Source organism: Toxoplasma gondii, chromosome X, assembly GCF_000006565.2.
Source record: "Toxoplasma gondii ME49 chromosome X, whole genome shotgun sequence".
NCBI lineage: Eukaryota > Apicomplexa > Conoidasida > Eucoccidiorida > Sarcocystidae > Toxoplasma > Toxoplasma gondii.
In genome coordinates, this window is record NC_031478.1 from 380,486 (window position 1) to 397,968 (window position 17,483).

General features: G+C 54.8%; 1 protein-coding gene across 1 annotated transcript; it reads left to right on the top strand.

Moving 5' to 3' along the window:
* Positions 1-1,255: 1,255 nt before the first annotated feature.
* Positions 1,256-17,183, top strand: TGME49_228350 (elongation factor Tu GTP binding domain-containing protein; the record flags this gene model as incomplete). Its single annotated transcript, XM_018780205.1, has 15 exons — positions 1,256-3,571; positions 4,045-4,227; positions 4,768-4,902; positions 5,658-6,362; positions 6,914-7,328; positions 7,937-8,638; positions 9,482-9,744; positions 10,492-11,117; positions 11,799-12,171; positions 12,972-13,067; positions 13,369-14,208; positions 14,587-14,856; positions 15,080-15,172; positions 15,777-15,931; positions 17,123-17,183. The coding sequence occupies 15 exons, from the start codon at positions 1,256-1,258 to the stop codon at positions 17,181-17,183; spliced, it is 7,233 nt and encodes a 2,410-aa protein (XP_018636100.1).
* Between the last annotated feature and the right edge of the window lie 300 nt (positions 17,184-17,483).

Here is a 17,483-nt window from a genome sequence, read left to right on the forward strand (position 1 = left end):
CAGACAGTCTTAGGCACCGGGAGTCGCAGAGGCGGAGGTTGAGGAACTACACTATAGACGCTTTCGTTCCTGCAACTCCGGCAAACCAATAGCGTCGACAGGGAGATGTGTGTCAGGCGTCAGGCTTGTGAATGTGCATACAAGAGGTGGGAACGCATATATTCATGGAATACCCGAAGGGGACCTTTGTTTTCCTGTGTGTTTTGCTAGGACCTTCCAGTGACAGAAGACTTGCCAAGATTGGGGAAAAGAAGGAAGTTCGGCAAGTGAAAAAGGCAAATACTCTCTATAGGAAAAGCAGAAGAGGGGAAAAGCTGACCAAAAGGTGGAGAGCAGGAACAGCCGCGGGACGATAGAGGCGAATGCCACGACGAGACACACAAAGCCAAACTCTCGTCTCACGGCGAGACGGCGCTGAATGAAGGCAAGTGTGTGTCGGGATTGGCGTCAGTTGTCACTTTTTCTCACATTCCGGACTCTAAACTTCAAGTGTCTTCCCGACTAAAATTTGTGGCGAGACGGTAAAGTGAATCGTTGAGCCGGACAGCTACCGGATAGCAGCCGTCTGCAAGCCACGATCACGCGCAGAAGAGGCGATTCCCTTTGGAAAGGAAGACGAATGAACTGTCATTCTTTTCTTTCGTCGCATCCTTTCCCTTCGAACAGGATTCACGCAAAAGTGTAGGATGCCTGTAGTTTACGTACTTCGCGTTCCTCTGGTGATGGGTTTCTGTACCGTGTGTGTCTCCCGTCTCCTGCATGCACATCTCCGAGACACTGTCGATTCTCATCGACAGTGACCTTTCTCCTCTCCGAGGCACAGAACGCTCCCATTGCCTTTTCCCTTTCGCAGACGGGTTTTTCCAAGGATAAAAGGGTGGCAGAAAATACGGTTTCCTGCCTCAAGCGTCGGTGCGTTCCTTATTACAGATGCAGACCGAAGGTCTGTTAGAAGCTCCTTGTTAGTCTCTCTTTTCGTCTCTCTTCTTTGGCAGAAGTCTCTTTCCCGCGGACGCTTCCTCATCACTCACACACATCTCGACGCAGACTCCTTTCTCCTTCTTCTCAGTTGCTTCTGCCAGCTTTTTCCCTCGGTCGTTACGTCCTCTGCAGGACTTCTTTTTTCCTACCCCCCGTTTTTCGTCGCTTCTTTCTTCCAGATGCTCGCATCCGTGCATCTTCTCCGGACTTTTTCCCCCGTCCTCACCGGCTGCCCACAGTCTTGTGAAAAGGTTTTCTCTTGCGCGTGGTCTCCATGGGGAGACCTTGGTTTCTGTCGCCGCTCTGCTTCTCTTCTCTCCCCTGCAGAAACGGTTTCATTCTTGTTTCGCTTCTGTTTGTGTTTCTGCCGCCTCCTGCTCTCTTCCTCTCTCTTCTCCTCTGCATTCTCCGCCTGTCTCGCTCGAGCAAAACGCGGTCTCTGTTCTTCTCGACAGCCTCTCTTCACCGTCTCGCCTTCGTCTTGCGCGTTCCACTTCGCCTGTGCTTCCTGCCCTGTTCTCCAGAAAACCTTTCCTCCTTCTTCTCCCCCTGCTGTTCCAGCCTCCCCTTTCCACGACCTCTGCACTGTGCAGCTCAAAAATCCTCTCCCCCTTCTTCTCTTCAGCGTGCATCTGCCCACCACACATCACATGGCCGAGAAGATGCGAGGCAACTGCGCCCTCTCTGTCCGTCGGGGATGTCTCCCCCTGTTCTCTCCTTTCGCTCGATTCTCCTGTTTCTCTCTCGTTTCCTCGTCTCCACTTTCCTGCGCATGCACCTCCCCCAGTTAGTGATCAAATGCGTCCTTTCGGCTGTGAGAAGGCGACGGAGGGAACCAAGACAGCGGATCCATTCGCTCCTTCCTCTCCTTTCCTCCCTTCTTTTGCTGTCCAAAACTGGAGAGCCTCCCGCCACCGCTTGGAGCCTTGAGATCGCCGCCGTCCGTCCCTCCGCTTGTTCGTCGACGCTTCGCTTCTCTTCTCCCTCTCGTTTCTATCCCCATTCTGTCTCGTTTTCCTCGTTTCTGCCTTCCTGCGAGTTCCAGTCTCCCTCTGTCTCTTCGTTTGCGCCTCGCGCCAACTGTCACGGTTCTTTTGGACCGCCGTCTTCTTCTCGCTTACTTCCAGGAGCTCGACAAGAAAGGTCTCTTTTCGCGTCTGCCTTCTCGCCTTCCTATTCCTCGACTCCAGAAAAAGCTACACGTCTTTTCTCCGGACTTCCTCTCTTCCATGCTGCTTTCTCTTCCTTCTTTCGGGAGCCTCTTCTGTCTTCACTTCACCGCGCCCATGCCGCGTCTTGTCCTCTCACCTTCTCGCTGCTGCCTCTCAGTCGCCTCTCTTATGTTGGGTCGTCCTTCTCGCCTTCGTTCGTGTCTCCTCCTCGCTTGTCGCTTTCCCCCCTGCCTCGTCCATCTCTGCCTCCTTCTTTGCTTCCTTCTTCCTTGTCGCGTTCGTTTCTGCCCCTCTCCTTCTCTGCTTCTCCACATTCGTTATCGTTGTCTCCACTTTCCAGCGGCTGTTTGTCCGCTCTGGCGCCTCCTTCTGGCGTTGGTCCTTCCTCTCTCCTCTCTGCTGCTTCGCCCACACCTTCAGCTCTTTTCTCGGAACTCCTCGGCTCGGCTTCGTCGCTTGGCTCTCAGCCACCCGAGGACGCAGAGAGGCGCGACCAGTTGGAGACGAGGAGGCTGCCTCTGCATCAGATGAAGGGGACTGGACGCGAACACAGTCCACAACCAAGGAGGCCAAGATACACCGGCGGTCCACACCACGCCGAACGCGTCCCCGAAACATTTCCTTCACACAGATTTCCTCCACAGTTGTATCCTCCGCCGTCTCCTCCACCGTCTCCTCCACCGTCTCCATCACCATTGCCTCCACGGTCTCCTCCACTGTCTCCATCACCATTGCCTCCACGGTCTCCTCCACTGTCTCCATCACCATTGCCTCCACGGTCTCCTCCACTGTCTCCAGGCTCGACGACGCCCCGTGCACACAGTCGTTTTTGCGGGCGCGCTCCAGCGTTTCGAAATGGACAAACTCGTCGAGAGATTCCCTCAGGCGCGTCTGCGCTCGAGCCAAATGCTGTCGCCCCTTTCTGCCACCACCGGGCGGAGACAGAGGCGAGAGACCCTCTCAGCGCGCGGAGTCTCGAGGACTCGCCTCGGCACCCGCGTCTCTGTCGCCTTCAGCATCTTTCACGCGCTCTCCGTTGCCCGGAAAGGCCTGGGGAGTCCCCGGCAGAGACCTCTGCTCCCCGGCAGGGATCCCCGCTGTCTGCGTTTCACTTGCGCCCAACGCATGGACAGCAGGCCGCCTCGAGGCGGCAGCTGCCTGCTGGGCCTTCGTCTGGCTCACTGCTGGCCGGCCGTGAACAGCGCGGCGCAGCGAGAAGACGGCCGGAGCCTGGCGACGGAGGCGCGAGCTTCAGACCGGAGACCGAGGGTGTCCCGTGGTCCCCGAGGAAACCCAGAGGGGCTCTGAGAGATCGACCTGCAGACGCGGCGCTGGGGATTCTTGAAAAAGAAAAAAGAGCCAATGAAAAACGAACAAACCAAGCAGTGTCGCCTGACACGAGGTTGGAGATTGGTGCCGTAAGTCGGGAACCCCCGCTCCTCTCGTCCTTTTCTCCCTTTCGGTTAACGACGCTTTGATCGCCTGAGAGTTGTTCACAGTCTCAGTTCTCTTTGCGGCCTTTACTCCTTCTCTTGCCTATCGTTTTCTTTCTCTTTACCCGTCGACGTGTACCTCTCCTCGCTCCTTTCTCCGTGCATCTCTCACCACATCACTAGCTCACTGGTGCTTCGCTTGCCTTTCCTTTCTTCTCTCGGCGACCCGGGAGAGTTTTCGGAGCTTACGACATATGCGGCGTGTGTCTCGGGAGGTGCACAGAAGGCCGCCATGAATCGCTGGACGGTACGCTGTACTATGTAGCCGTCGTTGACTCGATCTTCGAAAACGCCGCCCACACCTACTCACCGGTCCTTCCACCTCGACGGCGTCCGCTCCTGAGAGAGCAAGTCCAGAGGCGTTCGTGCTTATCTTTCTATCTCCTCTTTCGTTTCAGGTGTATGAGGCGGTCGTTACCAACGTCGCTTCTGGTCAGAGGGCGTTTCTCCGGCTCGTGAGGCGCGTCTCGCCGGTCTCCGAGGAGACTGGGGCAACGGCGAAGGACGACGGGGGGGCAGAAGGCGTTGGGACTGCACCCGCTCGCAGTCTCAACGTCGCAGTGACTGTACACATTTCCAGGGTACGCGCAGGCCTTTGCATTTGTCTGTGTGCAGTTTTGTGGCTGCTCGGGCGCGGTGCGAGCGCGCGCGTCAGTGATCTCGCGTTTGTCTTTCTTGGTTCCGTGTGCCCTGTCTTGGGATTCATCAATAAATCGCCTTTGCTTGTTCAGCATTCCGCGGTGGTCCTCACGTCGTTCCGGCGGTCGTCGCCTTGGTCTCTCGTTCGTGCTGCGCGTACCCACTGAGACCCCGGGCTTTCTCATTTTCTTCATCTACTCTTGTTGCTGTCGCCGTGACCTCGTGGACGCCCAGGCCAGCAAAGTCTCTCCCGTGGTTTCCCTCCACCCAGCCGTCGTCTCGTGTCTCTGCCGACCTCGTCGTTCTGTCATCCCCTCTGTGGAGTCTGCCCTTCTTCGTTCCGCTCGCATCTTCTCTTCTTCTTCTTCATCTACTCTTCAGACCCTCCTCTTGATCTCCTCGTTTATGTCTCCCCTTTATCACTCTTCATCTTGACGTCACCTTCGTGTGTGCGCCTTTTCTTATCCTCTCGTTTGTCGCAGATTTCGCGGAGCATGCGCGTCGGCGGGGAGACTCGGACGCGTTCGCCGGCAATTGGGGAGATCCTGTCGCTCGGTGCTTCCGTCCTCGTCACGCCCCTCCCCGTTGGTTCCGAGTCGCCGTTTGCAGCCACCCATGTGAGCAAAGGAGGCCTGACGCTTCCGGCAAGTTTTCGAGGGCAGAGGAACCTGAAAGAACCAGGAACAGATCTGCTTGACACAACTCTGTGGCGTGCATGCAGAACGCGAAAACGGATTTCGTAGCTCACGCCTGTGGCTCTCTCGTCGCGCCTGCCTGTCGTCCCCGTAAATGCTTCGCTGTATCGCTCCTCGTGTTGATCTTTCGTCTTTTTCTCTCACCTCGACTCTCTTTTTTCTCTCGTGCCGCTTGCACTGTCTCTCTCTCTCTTGAGCCCTCTTATAAATCACGGGGACGCCTCTCTTGCTCCCCACATTCTACGAATCGGTGCGGGAAGAACGGGAGGCGAAAATCCCAGAAATCGGTCTCTGTCTGGTTGTCGAAGTCGAGCTGGCGGGAGGGCACCTGGCATGCCTCTTGTGCTGTGCTGTCTCACTCTTTTAGACGCGGACAGGTGGAGGAAAGGCACTCCCTGACACTCTGCGTTTACACATAACAGAAAGAAAGAAAAATCGGAGGTCCTTCCTACGGTGGCGTCGTGTATTTCTCTGTCCGGTCACCTGTGACAAACTGAGGCTCTCGCCCGACAGCGTGAGGCAAAGGACTTTGCTGGGAACCAAGACGAAAGGCCTACGGCCTTGAGCTCTCGCCTGTATAACTCTCGTCTCTCGTCCGTGTGTCGCGTTTGCCTTCTCCATGACTCCACGACGCGCATCGAGTTCCGTTGCTCGCCTCGTGCGTGCATGCATTTCAGGTGACTGGAAATCTTCTGCGCGAGGTCGCCGTCCTTGCCGACCCTGGGGAGGCTGCGGCTGCTGTCGCCGACGCTGAACGCTTAGATCGCAGATTCAAGAGTCCCCTATCTTCCTCTCCTCACCATCCTTCGCTTTGCTCATCTGCTTCCCCTCAGTCGTCTGCTTCTCCGCAGTCTTCGTCTTCGCGTAGAGAAGACGATGTGGGCGATTTGGAAGCGAGCCGTGCATTTGGGTTCGAGGAGAAGTACTGGCCTCGCGAGCCTTCCTTCGGATCTGAGAGCGGGGCCGCAGACGGCGGTCGAGGCGGAGAGGCGAGGAAGGAGAGACGAGCCTCACGGCGAGAGGGAGAGAAGAGAGAGGAGAGCAAGCTCGCAGCAGAGACCGCTCTGCCGCCAGCCGCTGTCGGACTGGAGGTCGACGCGAGAGTCATTCGCGTCGAAGAGGGGTACGCCATTCTGAAACTCGCCTGTGCGGCGCCGCAGGCGCTCTTGTCGCCCTCGTCTTTGGCCGCTTCGGGAGACAGGGAAGGCCAAGGCGCGCCACACGGTGCTTCCGATTCTCTGTGGGGATTTCTGCACTGGTCCTCTGTTCGCTTTCGCGTTCCTGGAGCTGCGGGCAGACGCGAAGCGGCGCGCGAGTTCGGTGAAGAAGCCGCCTCAAGAGGGACTTCAAACCTATCCCCAAAACGCATTGATCTGCGTCAGGTACACCCCACCACGGCCCCATACAGAGACGCACCTCCGACTCGTCCACACCCGCAGAGAACGAAACAAACGCGTGTGTATATGGAGATGTCTGCATACGCAGAGATGACCGTTCATATACGTAGACGTAGAGGGACATGCGTAGAGATAGATATACTTCCAGGTAGATGGAGAGAGATATACAGCAGAGACATTGGTGTAGAGTGTTGGTACGATCGTCTGTGTCTGCTTTTTTCTCCCTTTCTCTTTATCACGCCTGGTTTCGCCCTTGCTCTCTATATACATATATGTATACATATACAAATATATATATATATATACATATATATATATATATATATATCTTTTTTTCGTCCTCTGGCTCTCCCTTTACGCATTCGCCCCTCGACCTTGTTCCGTCCCGAGCACTTCTTACCTCACCTCCTGTTCCTGACGTCGACGTACTCTCCGTCTCTCTGCGTTCGTCCGCTGCATCGCTTGGGGGTCTTCTCTTCTCCTTTCTCTCATTCCCTTTTTCGTTTTTTCCTCTTCTCTGCCGTCGCTGCCCACAGCTGATGACGCTTGGCGAGGTTGTGCGGGTGCGGCTGAAGGCGCCACCGAGTGATACATCTCCTCGGTGGCAAGTTCTCTTTTCCTGTTCCACGTCTCCTTCGTCTTCTTCTTCCCCTTCGTCTTCTTTTTCTTCTTCTTCTTCGTCTTCTTCTTCCCCTTCGTCTTCTTCTTCGTCTCCTTCTTCATCTTCTTCTTCTTCGTCTTCTTCGTCTTCTTCATCTTCTTCGTTTCCTTCCACTTCTCCTTGTTCTGCTTCCGTCCGTGGTTCTAGCTCGAAAGAGGCAGGCACTGTGGGGGTAAGCCGCCAAGACGAAGGCGACGAGCATGCATTCGTAGACGAGATGGGAGAGACTGAAGAACATCAAACCACGAGCGCCGAGTTCTTTCTCGACGACGAAGGAGGGCCAGTGGAAGGTAGGCTCCGCGTCGACCTTTGTGCCAGTTTTTCGTCGAAAACAATTCTTTCTTGTTGACGGCTCTGTCGCTTCTTCCTGTTCCGGTTGTTTTTCTCGTATTCGAGGTCTCTCTGATTCGTCAGATTCGAATTCAGTCTCTCCTGTCGCGTTCATGCCCGCACTCGCTGACATCGACGTTCTCGGCATTTCCTACCTCATCTGGAGTCGTCTTTTCTTTGTTTCGTTCATCTTCGCATCCTCCCATGTCCTCTGCTGTGTAGCGCAACCGCCGTCGTGGTCCGATTTGCCCGTGCTTGTCTACTCCAGGCTTCGTTCCGTTGTCAACCGACTTGTCTTCTGTCCTCTCGTTTTTTTCTCCTCTTTCCGCTCCTCCTTTTTTCTCGGCTCATTCGCGCTCGTCTCGCCTTTCCCCTTTCCCGGCGCCCCGTCTCTTCGTCTCCGTCGTCCTTTTTCGTTTTGTTTTCTCCTCTGCTCCTTCGCCTCTTTCAATTCTTCCTGGCGCTCCGTTTACGCGTGGAACTCTCGTTCGCATTGGCCTGCCGCTGAAACCAGCGCGGTGGTTAGGCAGGGATTGGCTCTCGGCTCCCGTGTCTCTGTCGCCTTCAGCATCTCTCGCGCACTCCGCGCGGGGCCGGAGACGCGGGGGGCACTCGCGCCAACCTGCGAAGCCGCGCGAAGACGAAGAAGACTCTTTTTCGCGCAAAGAGAAACATCGGCCGCGGCGAGCGGCTGCAAACCGAGAGGGCGAGCTCCGTCCCCCCGGTCTCTCAGACTTGCGCTCGAAGATGCAGATGCAGCTGCACCCTGCGACGTTGTCGTCTTCGTCGCCGGTGGAGGCTGCGAGCGCAGCTGCGGAGGACGTCGAGGAGGGAGAGGTTGACGATGAAGAACTGTGGCTGTTGCGAGAGGAGGCGAAGCTTCTCGCGCGTCTCAGAGAAGCAGGCGTCGAGACTGGCCCGCTGCGCGCCGGGGCGACAGAGATGAAGAAAGAAGAAGAGTCTTCGAGACCTGCCGTCGTCTGCATCTTAGGACATATCGACCACGGAAAGACGACGCTGCTTCGCGCGCTCAAACTCAAAGGTCTTTTGCGACTGCAAGCACCTGTCGAGAGAAGACGCGCGGCGCAGATCGAGCGCGACCAGAAGAAGGAAAAGAGTGGAAAGGCGAGGAGAGGACCAGGGGACGAGCGAATGTCGGTGGTGGAGGACGAACGCCTGCAGGCGAGGAAGAGGGAGATCCTCGCCGCGGCTGTCGAGGCTGGAGGCATCACGCAGCGTCTCTCAGCCTTCCAGGTGAGTGCGATAGAAGGTCGCAGGACGCAGATGACAGCTGCTTCCAAACACACTCACTCCCTTGAGGGAGAGTGAGACGTGGACCGGCAAAAACGCTTTTTTGCCTGGCGTCAGTCACCTGCTCTGCTCGCTCAAGCGAACTTGGAGTTGCGAATCAGCGATCTCCGAAAGCTGAACTGTCAGTCCTGCGGTTTCAAAGCATTTACACCAATCTTGTTCAACAGCACTCACGCGCTGTGCGCTCACACTCAGGAGTGAAGGGAGGATTCGCCGCTCCGCGCAAACAGTTTTCCGCGCCTGCAGATCCGAGCCGTTTCGCCTCTATCCGTCGAAACACGAGGCGACTGACGTTCTTATAAACGTCCGAGTTCGTCTCCTGGGCAGCGGTCGCAGACGGGGATCCCATGGCGGGGGGTCGACTGGTGAAATCAGCTTGAGAGGGAAGCGTTGAAGGAGGGAAGGAGACAAAGAAGCGTTGGAGAAAAAACGGCACCTCCGAGAGAACGAGAAACAACTCTCAGTGTAGAGAGGGAGAAACGCGTTTTTCGCCTCCACGAAAAGTCGGAAATGTCCGAGACAAGACGATTGATCCTGAGAAAAAAACAAGGCTGAGGCCTCTCCAACATGAGCTCCCAGCTCCGGGTCGCAACGCACTGCTGGCCTAGTGGAAATGACGATTTCACAGCATCCGTCAGAAAACCGTTTCCTTCCTTTTGTCTTGTGGTCTCTCGCCTATCTCTGCTTCGCGCCTTATGCCCACTGGCCCGGCTTTCCTCCCGATGCCTCTTGGATCTTTTCTTCTCATCTCTCTGTGTTTCCCTGTGGGGTCCCTGCCCTTCTTTCCAGCTGTCGTGCGCAGATTCTCCTTCTTCTCCTCCTCCTCCTTCTCCTCCTCCTCCTTCTCCGTCTTCGTCTTCTCCGTCTTCTTCTTCTTCGTCTTCTTCGTCTTCGTCTTTTTCTTCTTCTGCTTCGCCTTTGGCTTCCTCGGTGACATTTCTGGACACACCGGGACATGCCGCATTTGAGCAGATGCGCGAGCGGGCGACTTCAGGCGCCGACTTGGCTGTGCTGGTCGTAGCTGTCGACGAAGGCGTTCAACCGCAAACTGCGAGAAGCATCCAAGTAGGCAAATGTCGATGAGCTCCTCAACCTCGCTGGTTTTTCATGGTGATTTGCTAAGTTTACGTTCACTCTGAGCTCGCGCAGACTGGAGGGTCGCCTGCCTCGCCTTGAGAGAAATGTGGAGCAGGTGCAACAGAGTGCGCCGAGGGTCCTGAAAAAGGAGAGGACCTCGGAAGAAAGCTTCAGAAATCAAATTCACCCGTCTTTTGAAATAGGAAATCAAATCACCGAATCCGAATATGCGGTAAAATATGGAAAATCCCTGAAAAACCATTTGCGAGTCGAAGTCAGATGTGTGTGCCCAACGTCGCCTGCCCTAGAACCGTGTGTACGTTCAGACGGATCTTCCTGTGAACACTGATACGTCGGCGAGAAGGGAAAAAAACAAGGAATCCACGAAACAGCCTCTTGCGGGTGCCACACAAAATCGCGTAAAGGCACACAATTTTATTTAAATATATATGTAAGGTGGCGAGGAACACATGCAAATATACATACATACATACATACATACACACATATATATATATATATATGTATATCTACATGTATACATTTACATATATATATATATATATATATATATATATATATAGGTGTTCGTGTTTAAAGCTATCCACGTGAATGTGTGTACGTGGAGCGCCGGGTATGTTTAGAAAAGGCGATTTGTCAATTCCTTTGTGTTTTTTGTGAGACTTTGGCCGCCACTCGGTGCGCGTCGGTGTGCGATTTCTGCGTTTGCCGCAGATGTGCCGTGCCGCGAATGTTCCCGTTGTGGTCGCTCTGACGAAAAGGACTCGCCTGTCTCTCTCGTCCTCCCGCGCCTTGCCGTCGCCCCTCGCTGCTTCTTCGGAGTCTCTTCTTTCTTCGCCTCCAGTGGTGAGAGTTCTCTCGCAGTTGGCTGAGCATGGCGTGGTGACAGAGCCTCTCGGCGGCGATGTGCAGGTCTCCCTTGTCGACGCCAAATCTTTTCTGGACAGCTTCTCCGAGAAGAGAGCACGGAAGAGACAGCATCTCGCGCCAGTCCCTAGGCAAACGCGGCTAGACGCAAAGGCGCAGCCAGCGACAACGCAGGAAGGGAGCTCCGAGCCCAAGAGCAACCGCCCACAGAGCCGAAACGACGAGGGCGAAGACGAAAGAGACGAGAACGAGGAAGACAGAGAAGAAGCGGAAGGAGAGGTAGAAGAGACAGAAGGAGAGGAAGAAAGGCCCGACGATTTGGATGACCTGATCGAAAAGATTTTCTTTCAAGCAGAACTTCTGGAACTGAAAACGAGTTTGACATGTCCAGGCGAAGGACTGGTGATGGAGGCCTTTGTAGCAAAAGGCGTCGGAGGCTGCGCATCGATTCTGCTGAAGCGCGGCTCTGTCAGGTGCGTCTTGTCCTGGCTTGGTGCCAACTCTGCGTTCCTCCCGACTGTTGTTGATTCTCCCGTGAGTTTTTGAGAGGAGAAGCGCCCTGATCAGCGTTCCTCGTGCCGATCGTTTGCGCTGTCTCTCGTTCGAGCCGCTGCCAGCCAGCACTCAGAAGAACGCATTTCTTCGTGAGTGAGAGAATAGCGGTCCTCAGTCAAGCCGTGTCTCCTTCGTCTCTGTCCGGCGGTGGTCTAGTCGTCTTTGAAACGCGAACTCTGTCACTGCCTGAACTCTTGGCTGTACGCCACCAACGCCTGTCGCCCTCTGTCTCCCTACTTATTCCGCTTCACTCCCTCTATGTTTGTCTGCCTTCCGGCCTCTCCATCGAGTCATCGCTCTCTTTGTCGATCCACATATTTGTTCGCTCTGCTTTTACACACGTATCTGTATAGACATATATCTATATCTATATTTTATTATATATATATATGTTTATACATTTATATATATATATATACGTTTATATATATACTTATATATATATATATATATATATATATATTTGTCGATATGTGCATGCGGGCTGATTCTCTTTCCTTACGTCCCGCTCCAACCACCATGTCTCGAGACGACCTGGCGCGCATGTGGGCGTCTCTCTCCCTTTGCTCTATCATCTGAGTTTTTCTGACTTTTTGCAGGAAGGGAGCGACGGTCTTGGCTGGACCTTCTGTGTGTCGAGTGCGACGTTTGCGTCTCCGCGGCTGTGGGGATGGAGACACCGAGACAGGCAGGGCGGCGCTTCTTCGCGCAGCTGCGCCTGCGAGTGGGCCAAGGCGGAAGAAGGGTGAAAGATCCCTTGACTTGAAGAACGGAGAGACAGAGAAAGAGTCGCAGGAGAGATCTCTTCCTGAATGCAGTGAGGGCAAATCGGGAACGGAAGAGATCGAGGTCGATGCCGCCTTCGCGGGGGAGATTGTCGACGTCTGCGGCTTTCCCTCCAACAATCTGCCTCTTCCTGGAGAAACATTTGTTGTCATCAACAGCGATGCCGATGGCCGCCAACTGGCCGAGGTAAACAGCTTTCCAAACGAGGATTCAGTTCCGAGGATACACGCAAGTCCCCCCTGGGTCGGCCAGTCAGATCTGTCGGGATGTTGCGCGTCGACGGATATGGGGAAATGTCCCCTAGAGACGTAGACGCGAATCGACCGTTGCTACACACACAAAAGTATGCATATGGAGATACAGCGATACGCGCATGCGTCTTGACTGCATGCATCTACACATATACATATATATACATAAATATATATATATATATATATATATATATATTTATGGTCTTGCGTGTGTGTGCGGAACTAAGTTTGATATCGGAGCGAGACAGGAATGAAAGACTGTTTTTCTCGAGCAGCGAGCATTTGAGAGAACGATATTGTTGAGGTCACATAGCAAGCGCCTGAGAGCGTTCGAGGCATCTGGGCAGCCTGCCTAGGCGGGTGAAGCAGCGGCGTCTCTCAGATTAGATCTTTCGCCGCACCGGTTTACAGTGAAGCTCTTCCAGAGCAACGATGGGGACGGGCAACGCGAGGAGTGTGACGTGAAGTGGAATGCGCAGACGAAGAAGAGTCCGACTCGACAGAGACAGGACTGAAGCGTACAGACCTCTCCGGTAGCGAGGGCGGGACCCGCAGAGACAAAGGCATTAGACGGAGACGCAGAGGTCTTCAGCGAGAAAGAACCGAATCGAGGCGACGCGGAAAACGAAGAGGAGACAGCACCTCAGGAGGCTGATGAGGCGACCCATCAGAATAGAACTTCTTTCGTTCATGTCTTTCTTCTTCGGACTTCGCTGATGCGCCTCTGTGCAGCTGAACAAACGGAAGCGACAACGCGCTGAAGAACTGCGACGCACAAGGGAGGCAAAGATGCGCGTCCTCGACCGCCTCCTTCACGGAGAGGACGAGGTGAGACGAAGAAACGGAACGATTTGAAGATCGTGAGGAAGAAAGAGAAGAAGGGGGGGTCTGGCTATTGGTGCTCGTGTACTTCGACGAGCTTTGTCAGCAGGTTCCAAGCTATCCGCGAATGCAGAGACATGCTTCTAGCTTTCGCGAACGAAGCGCCGATAAGTTGGTATTCTTTTCTGAATATCTTGAACACCCTCCTGACTTTACGCGGTGTCTTTCTCTCGCTTGACGAGATTTGTCGCTTCAGCTTTTGTGCAAAGAAACAATGAAGTTTCGACCGTCACCGTTCTCTTCTCAGGCTCTGACTCTCCCCGTTGTGATCAAGGCGGACCAGCAGGGAACCGCCGAGGCCGTCGCGTCGGCGCTCGCTGGACTTTGGGCTCCAACGCCCACAGCTCCCGCTCCGGCTGCGGTCGCGCCTTCTGTCTCCGCTGCTTCACTCGTTGGGCACAGTCCAGACGTTGGCGACTCGGCGGCAACACCGGCGGCCGCGCCCGCAGGCGAAGGCAAGCAGGTTCCGGGGGACGAAACCTGTGTTTCCGAGACCCCACAAAAGGAGACTGTCTCCTCAGAAGCAGAGCCTGACGCGGTTGCACAGGCGATCCGAGATACGTGGACGCGGCGGATCGAGTACGATGAAGGTCTGCGCCACAGAAGAATGGGGATCGGCGAGGCGAAAGAAGACACAGCGCATACGGAAACCGGGAGCTCTTTGCAAGAGGCGAGCGCGCGCGAAGAGCAACCGTTGCGTATGGTGTCTCCGTCGGCCTTCGCGCTCCGCAGTGGACCAAACTTACGGTCTGGCGTGAGTGGTTCAGAAGGAGACACGACAAGCGGTGGAGACCGAGCGGCTTCTTCAAGTTCGCCTGCTGATACCGTACCACCTGCGTCGAGCGAGGGCGTTCTGGCGAAAAAAGAAGAGACGGGAGGGATGCCTTTGGAGACAAGAGAGTCGGGGCGGCGGTCGGTTCAGGTGCTTCGTGCAAAGGCAGGACTTTTGTCGATCGAAGACGTTCAGGCTGTGGCAGTCTCCAGGGAGCGAAGCAGAAGCGGAGCGGAGACACCAGAGCCGAAGAGGTCCCAGCCGGAAGCAGGAGTCGTTATCGCGTTTGCGACGCCGGTCTCCCGACAAGTCAAGGTAGGAGAAGCGTGGAGGCGAGTGAAGGAGTGCGAAGGCAAACGCGACAAGGTGAAGAGCTGAGACTCGAGAAGCCAGGCAAATGCGAGGGCGCTCGCAGCTGTGCAAATACCTCAGAGAACTCCACAGACCGCGGGCAACAAGATAATCCGAGAGGAGCACAAAGGATGTCTCTTCCGTTTCCTCAGCAGCTCCTCCCGACTGGTCTGCCGGGGGCAGCGGCAAGAGACGGAACTCGACGTCCTACGAGATTAAGACTTTATGCCGCTTCGAGGGTGTTCGAGACGCCATGTATGGACGAGGACTATCGCTCGGATTGACAGGGAGAGAAAACAACTGTCTGCGCCGTTTCCTGCGTTGCGTTGCTTCTTTCTCCAGGATGAAGTTGCTCGCCAGGGCGCGACGCTGGTCACTGCCGATGTGATCTACGACGTCGTCTCACAGGTCGAGCGGATTTTGATGCGAAAGAACTTGTTCTCCCCCGATGACGAGGAGACAGGCGAGCAGGCTGGGAACACCCGAGTCCTGTCTGCCGGAGCGGGCAGGCGTAAGAAGGCCCGCGAACAGCGCGAAGACGCCGCTGGAAAAACAGACGAGCTGAATCCCTACACTGGAAAGGCGAGAGTCAAGGCACTCTTCCACCTCAAGGTAGATCTTCATGGTTCTCTCAACGCGCCTGGCGCGCATGCGTCTTCACGAGTCCTTTTCCAAGAAGGTGAAGAGTCGTGTGCATGACGCGTCAAACGCGCGACTCGTCTCTTGCAAAAACGTCTGTTTGCCGAGTGTCGGTCGCCGTCTGGGATCCCCAAAACAACTGGAGTCTACCATGTCCATGCGCTGGTGTGACGCATTTTTCTGTCTTCTTTTTCAGACTGGCCTCGTTGCAGGATGCAGCGTTGACGAGGGCGAAGTTACGCTCGGGGCGCTTGTGCAGGTCACCCGCGACGGACGTCTGCTCTTCGAGGTGAGAAACGTTTCCCTCTGAGACTCAGGTCCAGGTCTGTGCTTCCTCGACCTTCTGGGTTTCTCTCTGCCATGCCTGAGTTCTGTCCCCGTAGCCGGCAAGTCTCGTTCAGTTTCTTTCGACGAGAGACTCTCCTTTTTGAGCGACTCTCGCATCCCCCTGCGACTCCCTCGGTGGATTCCAGGAGAGCTCGCGCTGTGCGCAGCAGCCACCAGAGTCTTGAACGCGTTGCCTGTAGACAAGACCGTTTCTCTTTGTCTGTTTGAACTTCAGATGGTGTCGACAGTGTCCCAGTGCCTCTGAGATTGCCTCTGCACCTCAGAAATATGCGGCGCTCTCCGAGTCGAGTCCTCCGGCGCTGGCGGCTTGCTGGGCGTTCGGGGGAACTAAGAATCACTCGGCGTCAGACACACAGCCTGCGCCGTTTTCTACGTTTATGTCTACACATGTATGCGCCTCCGGAATTGCAAGTGTGTATGCGTTTCTCTTGCAAAGATTTTCGTTCATGGAGAAGGGGGTCGAGCGGAGAGAGAGGGGAGCTTCGAGCTCTTTCATCGTGTCGCTCCTATGCAACTGTTTCTGCTTGGTTGCATGCACTGTGCAGAGGTCGGTCATCTCCGTGCGAGTCGGTCCCGACGCCCAGACGACTGTTCGCGGCCCGGGGACTGAATGCGGAGTGATGCTCGACGGCGATGTCTCCGACTTGGCAGTTGGAGACGTTCTGCTCTGTAGCCGGCCATGCAGGGATGGAAAGAAGAAGTGAGCCGAGAGTGACTTCACGGTCGGCCTGCGAACTCTCACGTTTGTAGCTGAATGCGCGCAACCGGTGCGTTTCAGGTTTTTTGGGAGTTCTGGGCGGACAGAAAACATCCGGCCCACCACCTCCGAGGCTGCCGTTCAACAGCGAATTTCCTTTTTCGATGGCAATTCGGCAATCGTCGCAGAAGCGTGTGGGGAAGATGCCGCTGAGGGCGAACATTTTAAACGCGGAGGCTGGAACTTCGTTGAGTTCTTACCAGGGAACTTTTTTTTTTTTTAAAGACAAAGCCTTGCTCAGTTGTAAAGCCTGCGCACAGACCAGGGGATTAACGTATCCGGCTGGATCGCGCACGCCGAACCATTGCGGAGAGAAAAGAAAGGCAGAAGACGACGGCGAAAAAATATGACCAAAGACAGCCGAGACGGATGATGTCTTCCGCGACGACACACACTGGGAGAGATAGACAAACGCATGTACATTCATATACTTGTTTACAGGCATATAAAGTATGTAGAGATGCATGTTGCGGTATGTCAGAATGTATGTCCCGCCACACGCTAAACGCTAACGGATACACAGAAATGAATGTGGACGTCTAATATATATATATATATATATAGATAGATAGATAGATACATATTTATATATGTATATTGGCGTAATGCCTTTGTGCATGTATATAGGGTCGTAGTGAAGTGTATGTCAGGTCAGCTGCGTATATAGAGATATACAACTGTGCATATAGGGAGGCTGCTGCATGTGAGTTGATTCGACTGGAGAAGCGGCTTTCGTGTCTCTACACGACTGGATTGGGTTCTTTAACAAAAGTGAGAAACGTTGTTGACTGCGACCGAGCGGTTGATTCCGGTGCCTGGTCCGGACGAACCGCTGCTCCTCGCCTGTTTGTAGTTTGTGAAAAACGTCACTCAGCTTCATCTACTTCGGCTACAATCTCGGAGTAAATAAGAGGGAGTCTGCTGTCGTCACTCGCCTTTCCCCAGCGACGAGAGCCACTACGCAGATGTTCGTTGGATCAGTTTCCCCGTCCTGAGAGGACCGGGTGACAGGTTTTCTTTCCTCAGTAGTCTCCAGTCACTTTGGTTTCCTTTGGTTTTCGCTTCGTACTAGATCCCCCGCTCTTTTTTGGGAGCATCACTGCAAAGATGGCAGCGCCGTTTCGTTCCGTGCAGCCCCGTCGCCGCTTCGCATCCCACGAGCTCGAGTTCTGCTTTAAGTTCAGGAGATCTTTAACCGACTTTGCTTTGCCGCCGGGGGGACCATTGGACTGAGAACTAAGACTACCGTGTTGAAGCGCAGTGCCTACAGCGTTAGGCGCTCCGTCGAGAGATAGGAAAAACGCAACGATAGTAGCTGTTTTGCCTGAGCGGATGAGCCTTCATCTCTGTGTATTTAGACGGGAGGCACCGAAGAAGAGTACCAAAGCTGGTGTTCCGTTTTCCGCTTGGAAAGCAACGTGAAAGGTGCTCCAGAGAGGAATAAAAAATGAGTGTACCTCGGGGAGATGTGACCGTTGTCACGCTGAAGAAATTA